The sequence below is a fragment of the Puma concolor genome, chromosome B4 (assembly GCF_028749965.1).
Source record: "Puma concolor isolate L17-30 chromosome B4, mPumCon1.1.hap2, whole genome shotgun sequence".
NCBI classification, from domain to species: domain Eukaryota; kingdom Metazoa; phylum Chordata; class Mammalia; order Carnivora; family Felidae; genus Puma; species Puma concolor.
The window spans coordinates 7,848,321-7,871,013 of NC_141673.1; the positions used below are offsets into that span (position 1 = coordinate 7,848,321).

General features: G+C 40.4%; 1 protein-coding gene across 2 annotated transcripts in view; it reads right to left on the reverse strand.

Annotated features, from left to right (window-relative positions):
- Positions 1 to 22,468, reverse strand: part of EP300 (EP300 lysine acetyltransferase) — an 83,674-nt gene extending 61,206 nt beyond the window's left edge. For both annotated transcript variants that reach the window (XM_086712175.1, XM_086712174.1), the window contains exons 1-2: positions 21,286 to 22,468; positions 2,932 to 3,569 (exon numbers count right to left, since the gene is read on the reverse strand). In XM_086712175.1, coding sequence (XP_086568301.1) covers positions 2,932 to 3,569; positions 21,286 to 21,379 — 732 coding nt within the window. In that variant the 5' untranslated portion in view covers positions 21,380 to 22,468. The remainder of the gene's footprint in view (positions 1 to 2,931; positions 3,570 to 21,285) is intronic.
- Positions 22,469 to 22,693: the final 225 nt, after the last annotated feature.

Consider the following 22,693-nt stretch of genomic DNA (forward strand, 5'->3'; position numbering starts at 1 on the left):
TCACGGACCGCGAGATCGTGACCTGGCTGAAGTCGGACGCTTAACCGACTGCGCCACCCAGGCGCCCCTATTATCACTGTTTTAAGTAGGCTTTATGCTCAGCACAGAGTCCAGCATGGGGCTTGAACTCACAACCCTAAGATCAAGACCTGAGCTGAGATCAAAAGTTGGATGCCTAAGCCACTGAGCCACCCAGTGGCTCATTTAAATAACAAAATATTTTTATTTATTTAGATGGAGCTCATTTAAATAACAAAATATTTTAATAATAGAATTTTTATATTTCAATTCCTCCACCCCAGGAAAACAGAAGCTCCACAAGGACAGGAATTTTTGTCTCTTTTGTACACTGCTATATATCCAGTCCCTGAAACAATGCTGATGTAAGAAATTGTGATTTAGATTATAAATAGAATAGTGCCCCAATCCCAATGAGTCTTTCCATTTTTTTTCTTTGCTTCTAAAGATTTTACTTTTAACTCATCTATACACCCAAAGTGGGGCTCGAACTTACAACCCCGAGATCAAGATGCACGTTCTGGGAGCCTAGGTGGCTCAGTTAAGTGTCCAACTTCGGCTCAGGTCATGATCTCACAGTTCTTGAGTTCAAGCCCCGCCCGCTTCAGGCTCTGTGCTGACAGCTGAGAGCCTGGAGCCTACTTCACATTCTGTGTCTCCCTCTCTCTCCACCCCTCCCCAACTCGGGCTCGGTCTCTCTCTCTCTCTCAAAAATAAATAAAATTAAAAAAAAAAAAAAAAAAAAGAGTTGCATGTTCTATGGACTGAGGCAGCCAGGAGCCCCTGAGACCTTCCTTTTTAAATTTTTCTTCATAGCAATACTTAGAATACTATAAACTTACAACTTATGTACACACTAATAAAAAAGTAAGATCTATGAAGTAAGTTTAATCACTGCTCTATCTGGAGCACCAAAGCTGGGATGCAGTAAATATTTGATCAATCAGTGAAGGTTTAGTCTGTCACACCACCTCTCCCCACTGGAGTATAACAATAATGGAGGGTAAGGACTCCTCACAACTATGTTCTAGAACCTAGAAGAGGTATCTAATAAACATTTTACCTTCTTGCTTCTGGTTTTCACTCCAAATACTCTAAGTAAACCATATCGACACAGCAACATGAAAGCATCAAAAAGGGATAATCTACAGAGGAGGTAGGAATTTCCCTAAGAGGTCAGTATTCTGTACTGTATAGCAAAAAAAAAAGGGGGGGGTGGGCTTTCACATATCTAACATGACCTCAGTCTCCCCATTCCCAATTCACCCCTGAACTCTCTCTCATCTCATCACAATTTTCAGGAACACAGAAGTCCCAATGCTTGCTCAGTTATTTCTTTTACAGTGAAAGCTTGCTCCCAACTCCTTGTGAAAATCTTGCCTATCCCCAATATCCCCTTCCAAGCAAAACCATCTCTTTCATTCAACAACTATTTACCAGCCACATACCAGGTGCTGGCAACTGTAGTGTGATACCACTTCAAGAAAAAATAAATAAAAATGCAGGAAAAATATGAAGGAATAAGCAACAAATATATGCTTATATAAATTCTATATATAAAGAACACATTTAAAAAGTTTTACAAAATGTATTTAGCCTGCTCTACTTAATAAAAGCTAAAAAAAAAAAAAAAAAAAAAAGTAGGCTTTTTAAAGAAAACCCTTTCAAACAATGACCAAAATCAGGTTAACTGGACACCTGGAATGTCAGTTGAGGCTTCACAGTAAACTAATGCACCTTAACATCCATCAACTAACAAGGAAAAATAACATTTAATAAATCTTTTAGGGTATCTCTTGAAAACCAAGGACATTCGAAGCAGTGGAAATAAGTGATGTCTATCTGAAGACAATATAAAGCCAGCTGGCTCAAAACTGTATTTTTATTTATTTGCTTGGTTAGTTGGTTTTTTGAGAGCATGTGCACGCGGGGAAGGGACAAAGAATCTTAAGCAGGCTCCACACTCAGAGCAGAACTCTACAAGGGGCTTGATCTCACGACCCAGAATTATGACCTGAGCCAAAATCAAGAGTCAACTGCTTAATCAACTGAGCCACCAAAGTGGCCCCATAGTATATAAGGAGGCTATGCATGCTAAAGCTGGCTTAGAAATGAGATGAAAACACAGGGTGCCAGGGTGGCTCAGTCGGTTAAGCGTCTGACTCAGTTTCATCTCAGGTCATGATATGTTTGTAGGTTCAAGCCCCAGGTCTGGCACTGCACAGACAGCATGGGGCCTGCTTGGGATTCTTTCCCTCTCTCTTTGTGCCCCTACTCTGCTCATTCTCTCTCTCTCTCTCTCTCTCTCTCTCTCTCTCTCTCAAAATAAAATAAAACTTAAAAAAAATTAAAAAGAAAGGATATGAAAATATTCTGGTATTTGTGAAAATATTCTAATATTTATTCAAATATTGAGAAAACAGGAATTAGCTAACAATCATTTAGAACTGAAGTATTATTATACAATACCCTTGAGCTGTAAATAATTGTTTTACTTAAAATTAATGTAAGAGCTTCATAAAATTGATGACAACATGGGGCACCTGGGTGGCTCAGTCGGTTAAACGTCCGACTTCGGCTCAGGTCATGATCTCACAGTTTGTGGGTTTGAGCCCCGCGTCAGGCTCTGTGCTGACAGCTCAGAGCCTGGAGCCTGTTTCAGATTCTGTGTCTCCCTCTCTCTCTGCCCCTCCCCTGTTCATGCTGTCTCAAAAATAAACAAACATTAAAAAATTAAAAAAAAAATTCATCACAACATAGTAGATCCTTGGCATCCATGGGAAATGGTACACCACGTAAGAAGACTAAACATGAATAGTAAAGATAAGTGAGTAACTGACCTCAAGCCCTCCCTCCATCATTGGGATAATCAAAAACATACTGATAGTGCATACAAACCAAAAATGTACTTACCTTAAGAGGCTGGGGGCCCCTCAATCCTGTTTGTCCTCCCATCTGAGGAGAGCCTTGCTGTAGTGGCTCAGTCATTAAATTGCCAGCATTTCCCATGCCTGGGTTTGGGTACTGCATATTAGGTCGCCCTCGGCCTGCTCCAATTGAACCGTTCATGACTTGATTGGGCATCATCCCCTGTCCATTGCCTGCATTCAGCATTCCAGGATTCATGCCAGCATTCATCCCTGTGTTCATTCCCATGGTAGGTTGATTTACTGGACTGTTCATCATACCTGCTGCAGATGGCGTAGGACCCTGATTTGGTCCACTAGTGCCCATTCCCATGTTGGGAGAAGTCAAGCCTGCCTGTGCCATTGGGCTTTTGACCATGCTATTTATCAAACCTAATCCAGGACTGTTCTGTTGGGCCTGGCTGGCCATGCCTTGGCCTGGGCCACCAACCCCCATATTGAGGTTAGGGGAACTGCCAGACCGTAGCAATTCTGACAGTTGTTTATGTTTAGAGGCTGCATCTTGAACTATGCCAAGACTTGTCTGAAGCTGACTAATATCACCACCATTGGTTAGTCCCAATTCTGTAGAGTTGATTAATTCATCTGGTAAGTCATGCTCCAAGTCAAAGAGAGAGCCAAAATCTAAAAGTGAAGAAAAAAGATAAAGGTTAAAGTATGACCAAAATTACAAATTGCTCTATGTTTTTGCTCTTGGTAAGCATTAAGTATTTCCAAACCTCACTCCATGGGATACTATCCATTTGTATTGAGGTTTTTCACATTACCCTAAAAAAAATTGTTACGTATGTATTTAAAAATTAGAGAATATTTGGTTTAAACACTTACGAACTGTACCTAAAGGCCAAGGAAAAAATCTTAGAACAACACCCATTATGTGAGTTGCTGGGTTTGTACTGATAGTCATGAAAACAAAGTATATAATTGTTTAATATCCTAGAATTCCTTAGAGAAGGTTAAAATAACCAAACTAAGTACAGAATGAAAAAGAAGTTTAATGTTATAATAACAAAGACAATGAATACAAAAGATTCACCATTTGCATAACGTTCAAAGTGAGCTCCATGAAGACATGGGCTGTCTGCCACTCTTTACCCAGTGCCTATCACAGTGCCTGCCACAAACCAATTCCCTGATCTGAATGAATTCACTTTCACCGGACGTCAGCCTACAGATTAGTTTTCCTTAATCAAAATCTAGCTAGAGTAAGATACAAAAACCATGCCTCTAGCTCTTTCAACATACAAACCACCCCCACTAAAAAGAGGATGCAAATTATGGATTAACCCAGGGTTTCTCAATCTTGGAACTATTAAACATTTTGGGTTGGATACTCTTTGTTGTGGAGGAAAAGGGGAATTGTCCTGTGCATTGTAAGATACTCAGCAGATCTGTGGTCTCTCTCAATGCCAGGAGTACCCCTTACATTTTGTGACAACCAAAAATGTCTCCAGAGATTACCAAATGTCCCCTGAAAAGTAAAAATTGTCCCTGGTTGCTTTGTGGACTAACAGTATTAACTCAATATACATAGGAGGTGTTTTGAATTTTCTTTCCTCTTGATTCTCTAAGTAGTTTTCACATTAACAAGGCATTATTGGGTATCTAATAATTAGATATACTTGAATCTACAACTGATTATACTATCAAAAAATAGTCCATCCCTTGAAGAGAAGATACCACTTGGTAATGACCTACTTGGGTCAATTAATCGTGGTTTCTAAGCACAACTCTTCCTCTATGTGCCCTTCTTGTTCTTACAGCATCCTATCATGGCACTGAAATTATCTGTGTGTGTGTCTCTCTCTCTCCTCCCCCGCTGCTATCTCTTCCTATCAGGACCCCTTACCCCACTGCTGCATCCAGACTGTAACTCTCTGGGAAGGACAGTCTCACCACCTATACACCAACTCTCTGCCTAATGTCCCAACACACTTAAGCATCTGGTCTTATTTTAATTGCCCTGAATCACACCCCAGGATCTCAGGGCATGATTCAGAGTCCAGACTTCTATAGTATTATTCTTTCCTTTTGAAAAATCATTTTGTGCTCCACCATCATAAAAACAAAATGTGTCTTAGGTGTTTTGGAATACAAATAAGGTTTCAAATAAAACTTCCCTAATGTATCACTACTGAAAGACAACTGCTTAATATATGGGTATATTTCCTTCATTGTTTCCATTTACATAATTCACAAAACTAAGATCATACATATTTTATGAACAATTTTGCATTCTACTTTTCCCCTGGAGTATACAAGGAAATATCCCATCATCAGTTTAGTTATAGTGTTTAGGAAAAAATAAAAATGATCTGTGCTCATTTGGAAATTTTTAAAGTACATATATACACGTAGTGGGAAGGTAAAGAGGAAATCACAAAAGAAACATTAATAATAAAATACATTTCAAAACTTAAAATAAAGCTAAAAAGTAGTAAGTAGCCAAGTTATGTTAGAAAAAAATTAATAGCAAGATGATCAAAGATAAAAGCAATTATCAATGGAAGAGAAAAACAGACAGCTGAGAGGGTAACAACAAAACCAGAGGTTGGTTGTTTGTTTTAATGTTTGTTTTTGAGAGAAAGAGCTCGAGCAGGGGACAGGGGTGGGCAGACAGAGAGGGAGATACAGAATCAGAAGCAGGCTCCAGGCTCCAAGCTATCGGCACAGAGCCAGCTGCGAGATCATGACTCGAACTGAAGTCGGACGGTTGATCAACCAACTGAGCAACCCAGCACTTTTTTTTTTTCTTTTTGAAATGTTAAATTTTGAGAGGGAGAGCGGCAGAGAGAGAGGGGAGACAGAGGATCCAAAGTTGGGTCTGTGTTGACAGCAGAGAGCCCGATGTGGTACTTGAACTCACAATCCCTGAGCTGAGGTCGGCCACTTAACTGACTGAGCCACCCAGGTGCCCCAAGAAGTTGGTTCTTTGAAGAAAAGTAATAAAAAATTGCAAGGGCCAAAAATAGATACGTTCCTGAGAAAATATTCACCAAACCTTAATTGAAAAGAAATTATATAGGATAAATGTCCCAGTTTCTGCAACCAATCAACGACACAAAAGGAAAAACACCAGATCCGGCAACTAGATATAACTTATTTGGATCCTGCGAACCAAATGTAAAAACAAACAAGCAAAAAAACAAACAAAAAACCCACACATTTTAAGAAGAAAATCAGGAAAATAAAATATGGCTGAGTTGTCAGTAATAATAAATCATCAATTTTGTTGGGTGTGATAACAGCATAGTTACTGTGTTAAAACAAATCCTTTTAACTAAGAGATACATATTGAAGTATTTCTGGTGAAATGACTGGTCTAGGATTTGGTATAAAACACTTCAGCAAAAAAAGAAAAGAGGGAGTATGTATGTGTGTGCAAAAATATCAGTAACTTAAAGGAAAAGGCATAGGGGAGTTCCTTTACACTATTCTATTAAGTTGAAATTTTCCATTTAAATTAGTTTAAAAGAAAGAGACATAGCCTGAATAATCCTATTACTATTAAAGAAACAGTCTGTCTTAATCATTGGTTAATCTTCCCATAAAGAAAACACGAGTTCTAAATGTGTTTACCCCCATGTCCTACTGAACTTTCAAGTAAAAGACAATTCAACCGTTTACAAATACTTCTATAAAATAGAATACTCTATAAATCATTCATGGCCAGTATAAGAAAATCATGAACACAGAAGAGTCCAACAACAAAAAACAAAAACCACACAGACAAATCAAATTCATTAACGTCTTTAAAATGTAATTTAATGAGGGGTGCCTGGGTGGCTAGTCAACTGAGCATCAGACTCCTGACTTTGGCTCAGGTCATGATCCCAGGGTCATGGATTAGGACACTATGCTGGGCTCTGTGCTGAGGGTAGAACCTGCTGAAGATTCCCTCTCTCTCTCTCTCTCTCTCTCTCTCTGCCCCCGTTTCCCCACTCGTGGTCTCTCTCCCTCTAAAAAAAATAAAAATAAAAATTTTAATGTAATATGATAAAGTTGGGATAATGTCAGGAATCTAGGGGGGACAGGTTTGCATTAGAAGCTTAGAGTATCTATAAATGCCATTCATCATATTATTAACAAATGAGAATGAAAATGTAAGATTCATCTCAATGGCTGTAAGAAGAGCACTGTATAAAATTCAATGCCCAATCACACCAAAAACCTCCCCCAAAAATGACAGCAATTAAGAAAGTGATGGGAACTTCCTTAAATTGATGAAAAGTCTTCTTCCAAAACCTAAAAACTGAGAGCAAATATGCATTAAAGGACCAACATCAAAAGTCTCTTTAGCATCAGAACAAAACAAAGATACCATGACAAATGCTTCTAATTCAACACTATACTAGAGAATCTAGCCAAAGCAATAATACAAGAAAAATTACACATTCAATGCAATGTCAATCAAAATCCTAAAAGCTTTTCAGAGAACCAGACAAGAGAATTCTCAAGTATACACAGAAGAGCCTTGTTTCCACTTCTGTAAAACAGGAAAGTACCTACCTTCATAGGTTATTTGTGAGGATTAAATGAGTTAATATATGTAAAGTATTTAGAATAATACCTGACACATATTAAATTCCATGAAAATGTTTCATCTATTATTATTATTACTCAATGGAATCATTACCCAATTAGAAGACAAAGCAGTCTTCTAATAATGAGAGCAAACTTTTATCAGGTACTTTCAACGTGTCAAGCATTTTTCTTGGCACTTCAGTAATTGTATATTTTCACTAATCCTTTCAACAATCTCAGAAGTAGGTAATAGCGACATATACAGAATGCACGGAAGTAAAATCAACTTCAGTAATGCAGAAGTCTTGGGGCGACTGGGTGGCTCAGTCGGTTGAGTGTCCAACTCTTGATTTTGGCTCAGGTCATGAACCCAGGGTAGTAGGATCAATCCCCGCTGAGCATGGAGCCTGCTTAAGATTTTTTCTTTCTCTGGCTCCCTCCCCCATCCCCCACCTACACGAGTGTTCTCTCTCTAAAAAATAAACAGAAAGTAATATGGAAGTCTTACTTTAGGCCCTAGAATCCTAAGGATTTTAATTTAATCCGGTACTACAGCCAAATCTGCTGCATGTGGTTGTTATGTGTTTGTGCAAAACATTTAACATCACATTACGAAGTTACACTCCATTGTGAAGCCAGACAGGAGGGTTTACATTGGTAGAACCTGAAAATAAAAGTTTAGGATTGTTCTTTTTTTTAATGGCAATCCTGTACTTTCAACAGACCTAAATTGTAGTTACTACTACATGAGATTACTCAGGTTTCAACTCAAAGACTGATCCCAATACTCCTGTTTCCCAAGATAGCTCTCAACCTCAACTATGCACTTCCTATCTTCTATCTTTTGTTATGGCTAAATACTTGTGCGCATCTTACTACCAAACTATGAATATCTGAAGGACCAGAGTTGCACTTAATAAATATTTACATTTCTCACAGGATCTAGCATATACTCACAGACCAGCAACTCTAAAATTGCATCCTATAATTATTTATACCTGACTGGGTATTTAGAACTTAAAAATTTTTTATTTTTTTTATTTTTAAGCAATCTCTACCACTAATGTGGGGCTCGAACTCACAACCATGAGATCAAAAGTCGCACTATGAGCCAGCCAGGCGCCCCCGGGTTATTTATAAAAAGTTCTCTGACCTCTACTTGTAAAACATTTTCAACAGCTATATTGATTAAATGTGGAAGACTATGTAAAAGTCATATATACTTTGACCTCTAATCAAACGGACCCTATTATTTCATCTAATATCACTATCATTATTATTCCTAAGCTATTTTGATTGTGCCTCAAAGCTCTCATTTATGATTCCTAAACACCATTAGTTCTATCACTAGTATCTGTAACTTTGCACTACTCAAGGAGTCCAAATACTTGGATTTAAACCCAGTTCTATAAGCTGACTTCATTTACCAAGCTCAAGTTACCTCTTCCATCAAAAGATAATAAAACTTTGGGGCGCCTGGGTGGCGCAGTCGGTTAAGCGTCCGACTTCAGCCAGGTCACGATCTCGCGGTCCATGAGTTCGAGCCCTGCGTCAGGCTCTGGGCTGATGGCTCAGAGCCTGGAGCCTGTTTCCGATTCTGTGTCTCCCTCTCTCTCTGCCCCTCCCCCGTTCATGCTCTGTCTCTCTCTGTCCCAAAAATAAAATAAAACATTGAAAAAAAATTAAAAAAAAAAAAAAAGATAATAAAACTTCTACCTCCCTCATGGAGTTTTATTGTTGTTGTTGTTGTGTTTTTAGGGCTAGCAAGTATTTACTGAGAAAGGTAAACTCACGCAGAAGACTCTGGTGTCCCTGGCTAAGTGATAGAGAATCTGAATGCCTGGTGAGAGATTTCAGAACCTTCTGTCTAGAGGGAAGGGCCAAGATCACTTCCAGAGCGTGTCCTTAGCCACGACTTTGTCACAAACAGCAAATGAAAACCATGGTCTAAAACTAGTAGAAAAGCAAGTCCCAAACTAAAAGTGGTATGTGTGAAGATGCAAGGGGGAAAAAAATTATCAAAAATTTACTGTCACAATTTAAAGAAATCCTACTGAACACTGGGATTAGTATTGATCAGCCTCAATTTCATGCCGCTTACTGAGCTCTACAAGTTCTTTCTTTCCCTTCAAGGAAAGGGAAAAAATAAAGATTCAAATAAGTCATCTTCTCAGGCCCCCATCTCAAGTTGCCCTTCATAGGGATTAGTTCAGATCAGGAGAATAAAATTTAGATGTTCAACAAACATAAGAAATTTAGAGGGTCCTTTAACAAGAGTTTGGGATTTTTACTCTAAAGAGAAAATTGATGTGAAGAATTTTAAGCAAAAATATGATATGAACAGATTTGTATTTATTAAAGCCCACTCAGGCAAACAGGATGCAGAATGAACTAGACAGACAAGCTAGAGTCAGAGAGACTGGTTAGAAGGCTGCTGCTGGAGAATAACAAAAACTAGCAGTTAATTCTGGAGCAGTACTGAAAGGGCAGGAGCAGCAAAGGAGCCAAACAAAAGAACTCTTTTGGACTACAGGTAGTGGGTTGAGAAAAAAGACAAGGATGACTCCTAAATTTCTGGGGTTAGACAACCTAAGAGGATATATAGAGGTACAGCTATCTGGATGGACAATCCAGAGAAGTACTCAGTGATATGAGAAATGCCACTGGACATCAATGAAGAGGATCATCAGATAAACAAGTATTTAAGGGACAATGATCTTAACCACCAGAAGATGTTGAAACCGAACATTCCCAGCCCACCTACCAGGAATACTGTCCTGGAAACCAGGTTCCAAGAAGGAAATATTAGTGGTGCCCGTGCTTCAGAGAGAATTTACTGAATGTAGATATTAGAAGATTTAGCAAGCTAGGTAAAGGCAGTTCAGTGCAGTTGTAAAGTAGGAGGTAAGAAAGTAAAAGACAATGACCTTTTCTAGATACTAAACTAAGCTAGTAAATATTTGTTTAATTCCCCCCTTTCTCTAGGATTAGAAATTTATAAATCTGAAATTTATTCTATTACCTTTTAAACTATCCTAAGGCAAATATTACAAAACAGTATCAGAAACAACTGGTCAATCAACTCACACTATCTCCAGTAAGACATTTCCTGATTACTAAAATTATCAACCCATCAACACCATTACTGGGCTATTTCTACCAAATAGCTTGTTGACAAGTTCCCATATACCTTTAATGATGCTCAAATACAGAGTAACTTGGAATAAAATGCTTCTTTTAATTTTTTTTGAGAGATGGAAAGAGACAGAGCATGAGTGGGGGAGGGTCAGAGAGAGAGGGAGACACAGAATCCCAAGCACGCTCCAGGCTCTGAGCGGTCAGCACAGAGCCAGATGTGGGGCTCGAACCTACAGCCTGCAAGATCATGACCTGAGTGAGCCAAAGTCGGGCACTTAACTGACTGAGCCACCCAGGCGCCCCGAGTAAAATGTTCCTTCACTTCAGTGTATATTCAATCCAAACACAGTGATACAAATGTGACTGACAGGACATATTTAAATCTGACTTGCAAAGTTTAGAATACATGAGTTTAGAATACAATGGATCAAGTATTAGAAATGCAACAATCTAAACAAAAATGAATTTGGACTGAATATGTGGGAAACTGGTGTTGAGTCAAAACATCCTTTCCTTATTACATACTGATTTTGTAGGTTACCCTTGGTGTTTTCTATATTGGTATATGGATTTAGCCATATAATCTCTTATAAAATGAATACTTACCCTTTCCAAAAATCAAGATGATCCCATAATATATGAGGAATTAGACAACTATTACCCACCATGAAATATATAAATGAAGCATAACCTTCAAAATTAGAATTATTAATATAATCCCACACACTGCACTGCGAGCATAAAAGGCTTTTTTAAAAAAAGTTACTAACTAGGATGTGAAACTTAAAATTGAAATAATTGTGGCTCAAAATCTATTCTACCAAATAGCACCTCTTCCTAGTTATACATCTTCCCCCGCCCCATTTAGAAAGCTCACACATTTGTTGGATAAACAGTCATATTTTTGTGCTTCAGATAAAATGAAGTCAAATAAAAACTCAGTTCTGCTCTTAAACTGTACACATTAAGCAAAACACCCATAGTGTTCTGAAACTAGTCAACTCTAAAGTATCCACGCAGAAGACAGAATTCATCCGTTGCCTCTCATTTCGTTTTCTCTATGGCATTCAAATGCTTTTTAAAAAACGCACAATCCTGGGGTGCCTGGGTGGCTCAGTCGGTTAAGCGTCCAACTTCAGCTCAGATCATAATCTAATGGTTCATGGGTTCAAGCCCCGTGTCAGGCTCTGTGCTGACAGCTCGGAGCCTGGAACCTGCTTCTGATTCTGTGTCTCCCTCTCTCTTACCCCTCCCCCGCTCACACTGTCTCCGTCTCTCTCAAAAATAAACATTAATAAATTAAGTAAAAAATGCACATTCCAAATCTCAAAACCTTTCTTTCCTCTAACTCATTGGTGAGGCCAGAGGATAAGGAGCTGGACAGGTGAATTGTGGAATTAAAGAGAGAGAATAGGTTGTGAACACGGAAAGCTCAGCCAGTTCAGTAACTGAAAGAATTCAAAGTAGGGGGAGCAAAGTGAGTGACAAGGTGGGCAGACATCGGAATGCTCAGAGCCCCTATTACAGGGGAGGCACCCAGGATTTTAAAAAGTAAGGAGGGAAACGAAAGCCAAATCTTCAGAACTTTAAAAATCTGGTAACAGTCTGGCTAGACATTGACAAGCTCATAAAGATCTCTCATTCTTATTGGTTTAGGATACTCCTACATTATTAATTCAGCTGTTTGGGGTGCTGAAGAAGCATGATATTTAAAAACACTGCAGTCTTTAAAATGAGAAAAATTTTGGGAATGCAAGTTGGTGCAGCCACTCTGGAAAACAGTATGGAGGTTCCTCAAAAAACTAAAAACAGAACTACCCTAAAACCCAGCAATTGCACAACTAGGCATTTATCCACAGGATACAGGTGAGCTGTTTCGAAGGGACACATGCACCCCCATGTCTACAGCAGCACTGTCAACAATAGCCAAAGTATGGAAAGAGCCCAAATGTCCATCGATGGATGAATGGATAAAGAAGATGTGATATATATACAAAATGGAGTATTACTCGGCAATCAAAAAGAATGAAATCTTGCCATTTGCAACTACATGGATGGAAGTGGAGGGTATTATGCTAAGTGAAATTAGTCAGAGAAAGACAAAAATCATATGACTTCACTCCTATGAGGACTTTAAGAAACAAAACAGATGAACATAAGGGAAGGGAAACAAAAATAATATAAAAACAGGGAGGGGGACAAAACAGAAGAAACTCATAAATATGGAGAACAAACTGAGGGTTACGGGAGGGGTTGTGGGAGGGGGATGAGCTAAATGGGTAAGGGGCACTAAGGAATCTACTCCTGAAATCATTGTTGCACTATACGCTAACTAATTTGGATGTAAATTTTAAAAAATATAATAAAAAATAAAATTTAAACGAAGTTTTATTATAAAATAAAACAAAACAGCAAAAACAAAAAAATAAGAAAAATTTGCAAACTTCAGGAATTAATTAGGTTGAAACAACTTTCCTAACTTTTATTTGGTACTTTATTTGATACTCTGTAAAGGAAGCAGAATTAATCTAATCACAAACAGTCCACCTACTGAGAAAAATGGACAAACACTTAAAACTACTTTTCAAAGACTAAGAAAATTAAATAAAATATCCATGCTGGAAAGACAGATATGACTTCTAATACATTTCAAAACAATTGGCAACAATTTGTGAGTTATACACAAATTTGGATAGAAGATGGTAATATTAGGTTATACAGGATCACAAAGCCATGCAAGTTAGCAACTGTTAAATTTTGAAATCCAACAGGGTCAAAGGGCAGAAGTGCAAGCAAATTTCAAAATATGCATTCTTAACATTGTCCTGCAACCATGACATCAAAAGGTGCAACTATACTTTGGCAAGTGACTTACTTGAAGTTGATTCTTAATCCCACCACATTTATTTAAGTCACAACATTTAAACAAAGATGAAGTGCTATGATTGATCAGATGTGTGGCCTGCCTTGCTCTTTATCAATTTATTAATATAGTGACACTTCCTGGTGTGAAATTAATTCAAAGGTGAGGACACTTTTATTAAAATCCTACCTTAAGAATCAAGTAAACAACACGTTCATATTAAACCTAAACCACACGCTCACTTATCTAGCTCTGATCATTTTATTTTTAACATTTATTTATTTTTGAGAGAGAGACAGCAGGGGAGTGCACACGAGCAGAGCAGAGAACAGGTACAGACAGAGTGAGAAAGGGAATCCAAAGCAGGCTCCACACTGTCAGTGCAGAGCCCCACATGGGGCTTGATCTAACCAGTTGTGAGATGACCTGAGCTGAAATCAAGAGTCAGGAGCTTAACTGACTGAGCCACCTGGGCGCCCTTGACAATTTCTTGATTTTGAGTAGTGGTAACATCTTGGGAGAAGCTTTGCAGTGAGGCTAGGATTTGTTTGCTTGACTGGGGTTTGCTCTAAAGGAATGAAATGCCTATAGGGGATCCTAGATGATAGAGCTATCATACCATCTCTCCAAAGAACAAAAACAAAAAAAATTCTGAAAGACTGCCTCTCTGTAAAGAAAAAGGGAAGAGTGATTGGTTTTTGAGTTATCTGCTGTATTTTCTACATTTAGGACAACTGGTAAACAAAACCTGGGACCTTAAATAAACAATTCACATCAATAATTACAATCTACCAAAAAACTTCCAAGGCAAATGAAGTGCGCTCAAAAGACAAGTGACATACCCCTAGTATTCCTGCCATCCCTGCCTGCTACTGGATCCTGTACAGTGTCACCAGAATTCATCTTTCCCCCTTCCCTGACCATGTCACTCTCTTGTTCATAAATTTTTTTTTCCTGATGGTAAAAAATGTCAAACTCTTTATCACATTTCTGTCTTTTCATAATAGGACACCAAAATCCTTTTCCATCTGTCTCACATGAAAACATACCACCACAGTCTATGTTCTAGTCACACCAGAGCTACCCGTATTTGTTCCACCTGACACAGAAATACTCTTCCAACTTTCTCTACTTCTAAGGGAAGTTATCTTCAAGTTCTCCTGCCTCTGTTCAAACACACATTCTCTCTGAAGTTTTCCCCCAGTCCTCCAAACACGGCCTGTCAGAAACAATCCCTATCCACTACCTTCATCCACAACCTTTTTTTTTTTAACACGTATCAGAGTGTAACTCAGGAAAACTGTGTGGACAAGTATGCCAACCCCACCAGATCCTAAATGCTTTGAGAGCAGAAAGTGTACTTTGATTCATTTTTACATTTCCAAGGGTCTAAAACTTGGTGGGCAGTCAATGTTTGTTGGCTGAAAGGAGAGAAAGGCACACTAAATGAATACTGACTACTCCACTCAGGAGAATCACACAACTTCAAAATGCTCAAAACTTAACTCATCACAACCCCTAACCCCCACCACATTCACACACAAATACTTCACTTCCTATGTTTGCTATCTCAGTAAATGGCAACCTCACCAACCCAACTATCCAAACTTGAAACTTGGGAATTATCCTTGATCCCTCTCTATCACAATATCCTAACCTGTAATTAATCAACCAACTTCTGTTGGTCACCTACCTTTCTCTAATCTTTTCACTGCTTTCCATCTACCAATTTAGGCCACACTCATCACAGCTAGAATCCTAAAACAGCCATCTCTCTGGTGTTCCTGCATCATATGTTCCCTGTTCCTTTCCAAAGCATTCCTCACTTTAGTCGATCATGAAGTACAATTCTGCCCCATCCATTTAAAAGTGCTAAAATGTAAAGTCTAAACTCCAATAAGCATTATAAGGCAAGCAAAGGTGGCCCCATCCTCACCTCTATGGTCATATTTCTTGCTATCCCCCCAGCCAGATAGAATTTAATAGGTTCCCTGAACAGGCCATACTCTTGTTCCCAGCCTGGGCTCACTCTTACTAACCCTATTACACCTATCCTTCAGATCTCAAGATCAGACACCAATTCCTCTAAGACAGTCACCAGAGGAACAACAGTTACAGGTTATAGGCCCTCCAGTTTCTCCCACTGTACACAGTACTTCTCAATATAATGCTGGTCACATCAGTCTTGAATGTAGCTCTTCCACCCTTATCTATGAGCTACGGAAGGAAGGGTCTATGTCTGTCTGGATTACCAGAGTATTCCCTTCTGATGATAAATGCCTAGTATACAGAAAGTGTTGGCCCAATAGAGACCAATGACAGCTTGTCAACCTTTCTAAGCCAATATTTTTCAAATTGTGGGTCACATGCCAATAGTGGGTCATGAAATCAATACAATGGGCCACAACCAGCACTAGAAAGAAAAGAAAAGAAAAGAAAAGAAAAGAAAAGAAAAGAAAAGAAAAGAAAAGGAAAGAAAGAAAGAAAGAAAGAAAGAAAGAAAGAAAGAAAGAAAAAGAAAAAATAGGAAACATCATACATAGTATGGTACTCATGTAAAATACAGCTCTTACTGGGTGTGGTCAAAAAATTTGAAAAGTACTGCACTCCCCCCTCCCCCCTTCTTCTCTTCTCCCTCTTCTTTTTTAAGAAAGTCCTTTAAAACGCAGAGAAGCAAATACAAAACAAAAAATGGTGCTCAATCACACAGTTCTTTAGCAAAAAGCCATTCTTGAGCATTTACAGTAAGAACAATCTGCTTTCTGATTTCTCATTATGCTTTAAATACTTGTTGATTTCCACTTACATATACAATTACTTACATATACAAGACACCCTATGTGACAGTACATACAGTACTTCTAGTCTTATTTTAATCTCTGCTACCATGTTCTTATACTCTTTAGAAATTTAATCTTTGCACCATAAGCTTTACTTCTAAGGCTTCTCCTCTCTGAACTTCATGACTTGGCTTTCTCTTTATCCAGTCTGTCTACAAATCCATTAAAAAAATCTACCACTGCTTTGTTGTTGTATATTTAGTAGTAAGGTTAAAAACCATCAACAGAATTAGCACAAACTATGCTGCAACAGGCACTACCCTAAGCATTGGGTAAAGAGAATTTTCATTTACTCCTCCCCACAATCTTGTAAGGTGGGTACTACAGGTAAGAAAGCTGAGAAAAAGTTCAGTAATTCGCCCAAGGTTCACAGTTAATAAAGGCAGGTCTGGGATCTGAACTCTAAAATAGACTCCAAAACTCCTTTTCTTTAACTGCTCACTTTTTTTCAGTAGTTTTAGTTTTCCTTTCTCTCTCAACTAAATTATTGCTAATTGCCTTTTGAAGCATTTATGAAATAAGATCTATATCTAAACTGTTCAGAAAAGGCTTAACACCTCAGTATTCATTCTCTTAAACCTTTGAGAACTGTGCAATAAAACATTTCCTACTAAAATTTCAGAAGAAAACTACTACCCATCACATAAAAAAATCATCTGCAAAATTCAGTGTTTTGAAATTTTTACACTTGGTATAATTTCAGTTTCAACTTGCCCATTAATTTCCCTAATGTTTGCCACACTAAAAATTTCAATTTCAGCAATTCTCAAAGGATGAAACACTAAAAGTGCAGAAAACACAAAGAAGCATGTCGTATTTTTCTATTAATTGTTGGGTGGATGAATTGGCAGAACAGCTCCTGAACTGTTTTTGTAAATATACCAGGAAGAGGTATTTTACACTCCCACTTGTATCTGCAACATTCTTCCTACTCTTTTCTTTTTCCTTTCCTATTTACCACTTAATGTCCCTACAAACACCATGAGGCACTAATTTTTAACTTCTTGTTTCAATTTATCTCTCTTTTTATAGAATAGACTAAGGAGAAGGTGGAAAAACAAAGTAAAACAGAAAATGCCAAAAGGCAATCAAGGCAGAAGCTGTTTCCTCTCTCCTTTATACATTCACTGGACAAACCGATACATTTCTCAGCTCTGTGAGAGAACGTGAATTTCTGCTGGAAAAGGGCACCCATATTGTATGTAACACATACAAGATTTACAACTTAACAAAAGTCACTTCATCTCACTATCAACCACAGACAGCCTTCTTAAAGCCCTATAAATGAACTTACAAAGCCTTGAAAATAAGCAATTGACAGAGTTCAAGGCACATAATAAAATGTTTTGCAACTTAACACTGAGGTCAGCAATACCTCAGTGAACCAAGGAGCCATAACTGAAAAACTCCAGAAGCTGAACTCTAATCTAAACACACATCCCTAAAAAATAAAATTAAAACATAGCATCACAGGTTTAAGAGCTGAAAAAGAAATGGCTTCCACCAAAAATATCGTGGTCAGGATAATAAACCACTAATCCACAGGAGTGTTTTGAGAAATAATAACTGACATTAAAAAAAATCCTTGCCACTTCTCTATTATGTACAGTAATCTAGCGATCAAGATGATATAGTTTATATACTATCTGCTCTGTGCCTCAAATGAAAAATAGGCATAAAATCCAAGCCAATTCTGACACTTGAGTTCACAGTAGGGCCACAAAACTGTACCAAGACCAGAAGGATCTTCACTTAAATGCCAGATCTTCGCACTGTCAACCGTCTTTCCAGAGTTGATCTTTCAGTGCATATAGCATTAAGTGTTACAAAGCAGCCACAGATTATATCCAGTGAACAATGAAGGCAACAGTATCATCCTCATCATGCCCATCCCTCAGGTTATTAGAAATAGGTTCAAGAAATATTTTCAGGACTTACCTGTCAACCTTTCTGTTCAATAATTTTAGCAAAATATTTTTACATATGGCTTTTATCATTTTCGGGGGGGGGGACATAAAGTCATTTGATTTATCAAATAGTTCTGATCTAACCATACCAACTTAAATTTTCAATGGATCAAATGGATCAACTACAAATACTGAAACAGAAACAAAAAGATGCAAAAGCTAAAAAATAAGTTTCTTCCTCCTCATTCCAACACATAAAACTTGAACTTAATTCAAGATATTTGAATCAATCTGGAAATGTTTTAGAAGAATCTTTGACTGTCTAACGGAAGTCATTTTTATTCTGCATCAGTGGCCAACCTTAAAAATTCAGAAGGTGGGATTTAAACACTAATTTGTTTTGTTAATATTGTAGTATGTCAACCCAGTTGGGCTCCAGTTTTTTTTCCTATGAAACTGGCACACACAAACACTCTTGGTAGGTACACTTATGCTACTAGAACTGCAAGCCCTGATCATGAAAAAAGTTTCTAATGTCTAGAATGTTGGGATCATTTTGACCCAGTTCTAGATAAAATTCGTAATTGAGGACCAAAGAACTTACTTTCACGTTTATGAAATATCCAGGTAATGACTCAAAAGTCAAAACGTAGAGAGTTACATGTTTGAAAATTTAAAGTTTTAAAGTGAAGTGTCTCTGTTAAAAGTTCCCTGCAAACTACACTACACAGTGCTGGCTGCAGGGGGGAAAGAAAAACAAAGGGAAAAAAAAAGGTCACCAACCTGAATTAAGTTCACAAGGCGACAGTGACAGTATTTTCTTAATAACCACCTCCCTCCATCCCCCAACAAAAAAACCCAGACTGATTAGGATTAAAAACTGGACACCAAAGAATTCCTGGAGTACAATCTTAATCGGGGGGGGGGGGGGTTGAAACCCTCCCCACAAAATTTAGAGAAAGGTAACTTTCTGTAAATACTAATATCAAGTATAATACTAAAATAAACTCTTAATACGAAAATGGACTGAGTTCATCTCAATGTTGAGGAATTTTTTTTTTTTTTTTTTTACTCTACTAAACCCACATGATACATTTAGGACTCATAATTATCCAAAGATATTTCAAGTAGCAAAAAACAGTTTCTGTGTACCGGACAGGTGAGATACTACTGAGATGAGTTAGCTCAGATCAAAAATGGAGAATGCAGCACTGCACCTGAACAGAGGTGTCTGAACAACAGAGCACAGCCTGCCTTCCAGGCCTTGCGTTACTCCATTTACTCCAAGACTAAGCTGCTCAAATCAGGAGTCATCAAAATGACACACATTAAAGAAGTTTTCTCTATAACATCCGAAGTCTCTGGTGAACTCCAACGTAAAACCCACTACCACACGACACAAAAAAAACTAAAGAAAACAACACAAAAGCTACAGGTGGAAATATGTCTAAAGGTGATCTGAAGATCCTCTGGAACATTTTAGTAAGTGCAAAGGAATACAACGCTTGATATGTGTAACAATGTTGAGGGGGGAAAAAAAGGCAAGTAAGAGAAAAAAAAATCCGTGAAGACTACAGAAAGTCCGGGGAATAAGAATAGATCAAAGTTCTCACACTGCCAATTTTACAAGTCTAAAGTAAAGAACTTAAGCAAAAATCCTCAATCTTTGCAGGTTATCTGAAACTCAGGACACATTTTTCCCATAAAAGCAAAGAATCCAAAGCATTTGCCATATCCTTACATTTTCACCCTCTGAAACGAAGTCTACTTAGAAACATGCTTTAGAAGTTCTCTACAAACTCCTAGGGTACATTTAACTCCATTATGCACTCTCACTGGCAGATGGAGGGATGACGTTGAGTTAAAGAGATGCTCCGGAGTAAGGGGGAACATCTTGTGGACTGTCAGATGGCCAGCCATTCTTCCTCTTCATTATCCTGGCACCTCAAACAACTACGACGGCAAAAGAGAAGATCGCTAGCCATCAAGACAGCACCAAACTAATTATAAGAAGGGGATGACGGAGGGAAGTCTCCCCGAATTTCCCTTGACAAAAGGGTTTTAGTCCACAACTGAGTGAAGTTAAGAATTGTAGAGCTTTTTTCACACTCGAGTATGGATCTCCAAATAGGTTTAAAGCATAAAAAGACACACACAACTACCGAACCTAACACACATTTTAAACTTTTGTATGATCAGTTTATCTTTGCAGTTCATGACTGGGGTGCTTACAACTTCTAATTTTGATTTCCAACTACAGAACTCCACACAATCGGGTATCTCCACCCCCCTCCCCCCCCCCCAAGAGAAAGTGACTACAAACTGCAAAGAAAATGCCTCTGCTCTCTCCCAACCTAAAACCCCAGTTTCAGACATTTTGGTCTCACACGAAAGAAACGGGAGATGTAAAATGAACTGCGCTCCATATTGATTCTTAACGCAAATAAAAAGGGGGGAAAAAAACCCCTAGGAATGGTAGGTAAAATAATCGGAACCAAATTTCAGCTTTGACATTAAACCTTATCACACCAAACCTGAAATCCTGGATCACACACACACACACAAATAAAACCAAGATTTTTTAAACCCTCGTCCTCAACAGAAAATCTTGTGCCAAACAGAGAAAATTTTGAAAAGGAAGAGTGAAAAGTAGAGAAAACAGAATAAGTGCAATCAAGGAGAAAGGATTCGCAATTCCTCATTTCTCAACAACAACAAAAAAATTCAAAGTAAAATTGCAAAAAAAAGCCTTACACACAAATGCCCTGGCATTTCAAAAATTAAACTGCACGGAAGCAACAATAAAGGCTATTTCCATAGCACCACTCAAGAGCTCTAATTCCAGAACACACACCGATATGACATAGTGTTGCAACGAATGTATTAGGAAGCAAAGAAAATGGTTGGGCTACTGGACGTCTTCGACCAGCTCATTCAAACACCTTTAAAATTAACCAAGAGGCAGAGAACTAAGAAGAGAAAAAGGGAGAAAATATGGAAGAAGAAAGGTGCACCGAGCAAAAAAGATGAAGGGGGGGATGTGGAAGGCCAGGGCTCCTGGGACTAACCTGTGCCATCGCTGGCCGACGCCGAGAGGGCCGGAGATGAGAGTTTAGGCCGCTTGGCTGAAGGCGGCCCCGGTTCCACCACATTCTCGGCCATTTTTAATTCTTTCGGAGATACAGGCGAGGAAAACGAGAATCCTCGGGAAATCTCTTCTTCGGCCGGGGCTCCCCCCCCGCTCCCTGGGGTGGGCTTGGGGGGCTCCGCCGGCCCCCGAAGGGGGTGGGGGGGAAGTTCCTTTTTCTCTTCGCCGGGTCGCGGTGGCCGAAGAGGGATGCGGACTCGATAGAAAAGGTAGGGGCAAGTGCGAGGGGCCGGGCCTGGGCCCAGGCCCGGAGGAGGGCACAGGAGCACAAATCCGCCGAGCGCGTCCGCTGCGGCGAATTCCCGAGAACTCGCGGCTCTAGAGGCGCAGTCCCCGGCCCGCCACGGCCGGCCCCTGCCCAGCCGAGGTCTCTCGGAGCTCCGCCGCCGCCATCAGCCTCTTCCTCCTCGGCGCTGTCCTCCTCCTTCTCATCGCCACAAGGAGGCGGGGGCGAAAAGGGGGGAGAGGAGGAGGCGACGAGAGACACTCACCTCCTCCCGGTGCCCCCTCCCGGACCTGCGCCCCCACCCTCCGAGCCCTCCTCCTGCCGCCGCGCTCCGCGCCGCCGCCGCCGCACCGGCCCCTAATGGCCGCAGAGAGCTCGCCCGAGCCGAGAGCCAGGCTGGCGCCGCCGCCTCACATCGCGCGGCGGAGGCGCGGCGAGGACGCCGGGCGCGGAGCTCGCCGGTCCAGAGGGCCGAGGGGGCCGGGCCGAGCAGCGCCGCCCGCCCGCGCCGACGCCGAGCCCACCGAGGAGGCCCCGCTCCGCCGGGCGGCGCAGGCGGCCTCTCCTCGCGCCGCGCTCTCCTCCTTCGCCCTCCTCTCCCGCGGCACAGAAATAAATACGGCCGCCGCTACGGCCCCCACCCCCGGCGGCCAGGTGCCGGGAGCGCCCGCCCCCCGGGGCTCCGCTCGGGGCCGCCCTCGGCGGCGGGCGAAGGCGCCGCGGGGCGCGGGGTTATGTAATGGTCCCCCCTAGGCGTCGACGCCGGCCCGGCTGCCGGGCCGCGGTGGGGGTGTGTGCGGACGGGAGGGGGCTAGGGGTCGCCTCAGCCCGTGCGCCCCGGGCCCCCTGCCACTGTCTCGGCCCCTGCCGCCTGTCTCCGGCCCGGCTCGCCTCCGCACTCTGGCTCCCGCAGTCCGCACTCCGCCCGGCGTCCCGCTTGCCCACTCTCGCCCGCTCCCTCTCGCCCTCTCTCCCCCCCAGCCTAGCACACAAACAAGATGGCGGCTGTTGTTTCTTCCCTCTGCCGAATCCTCCTTACAGGCTAGCGGTAGCAGCGGCGGCCGGAAATGAGCCAAGGGGGGGTGAAAAAAAGGGGAGGGGT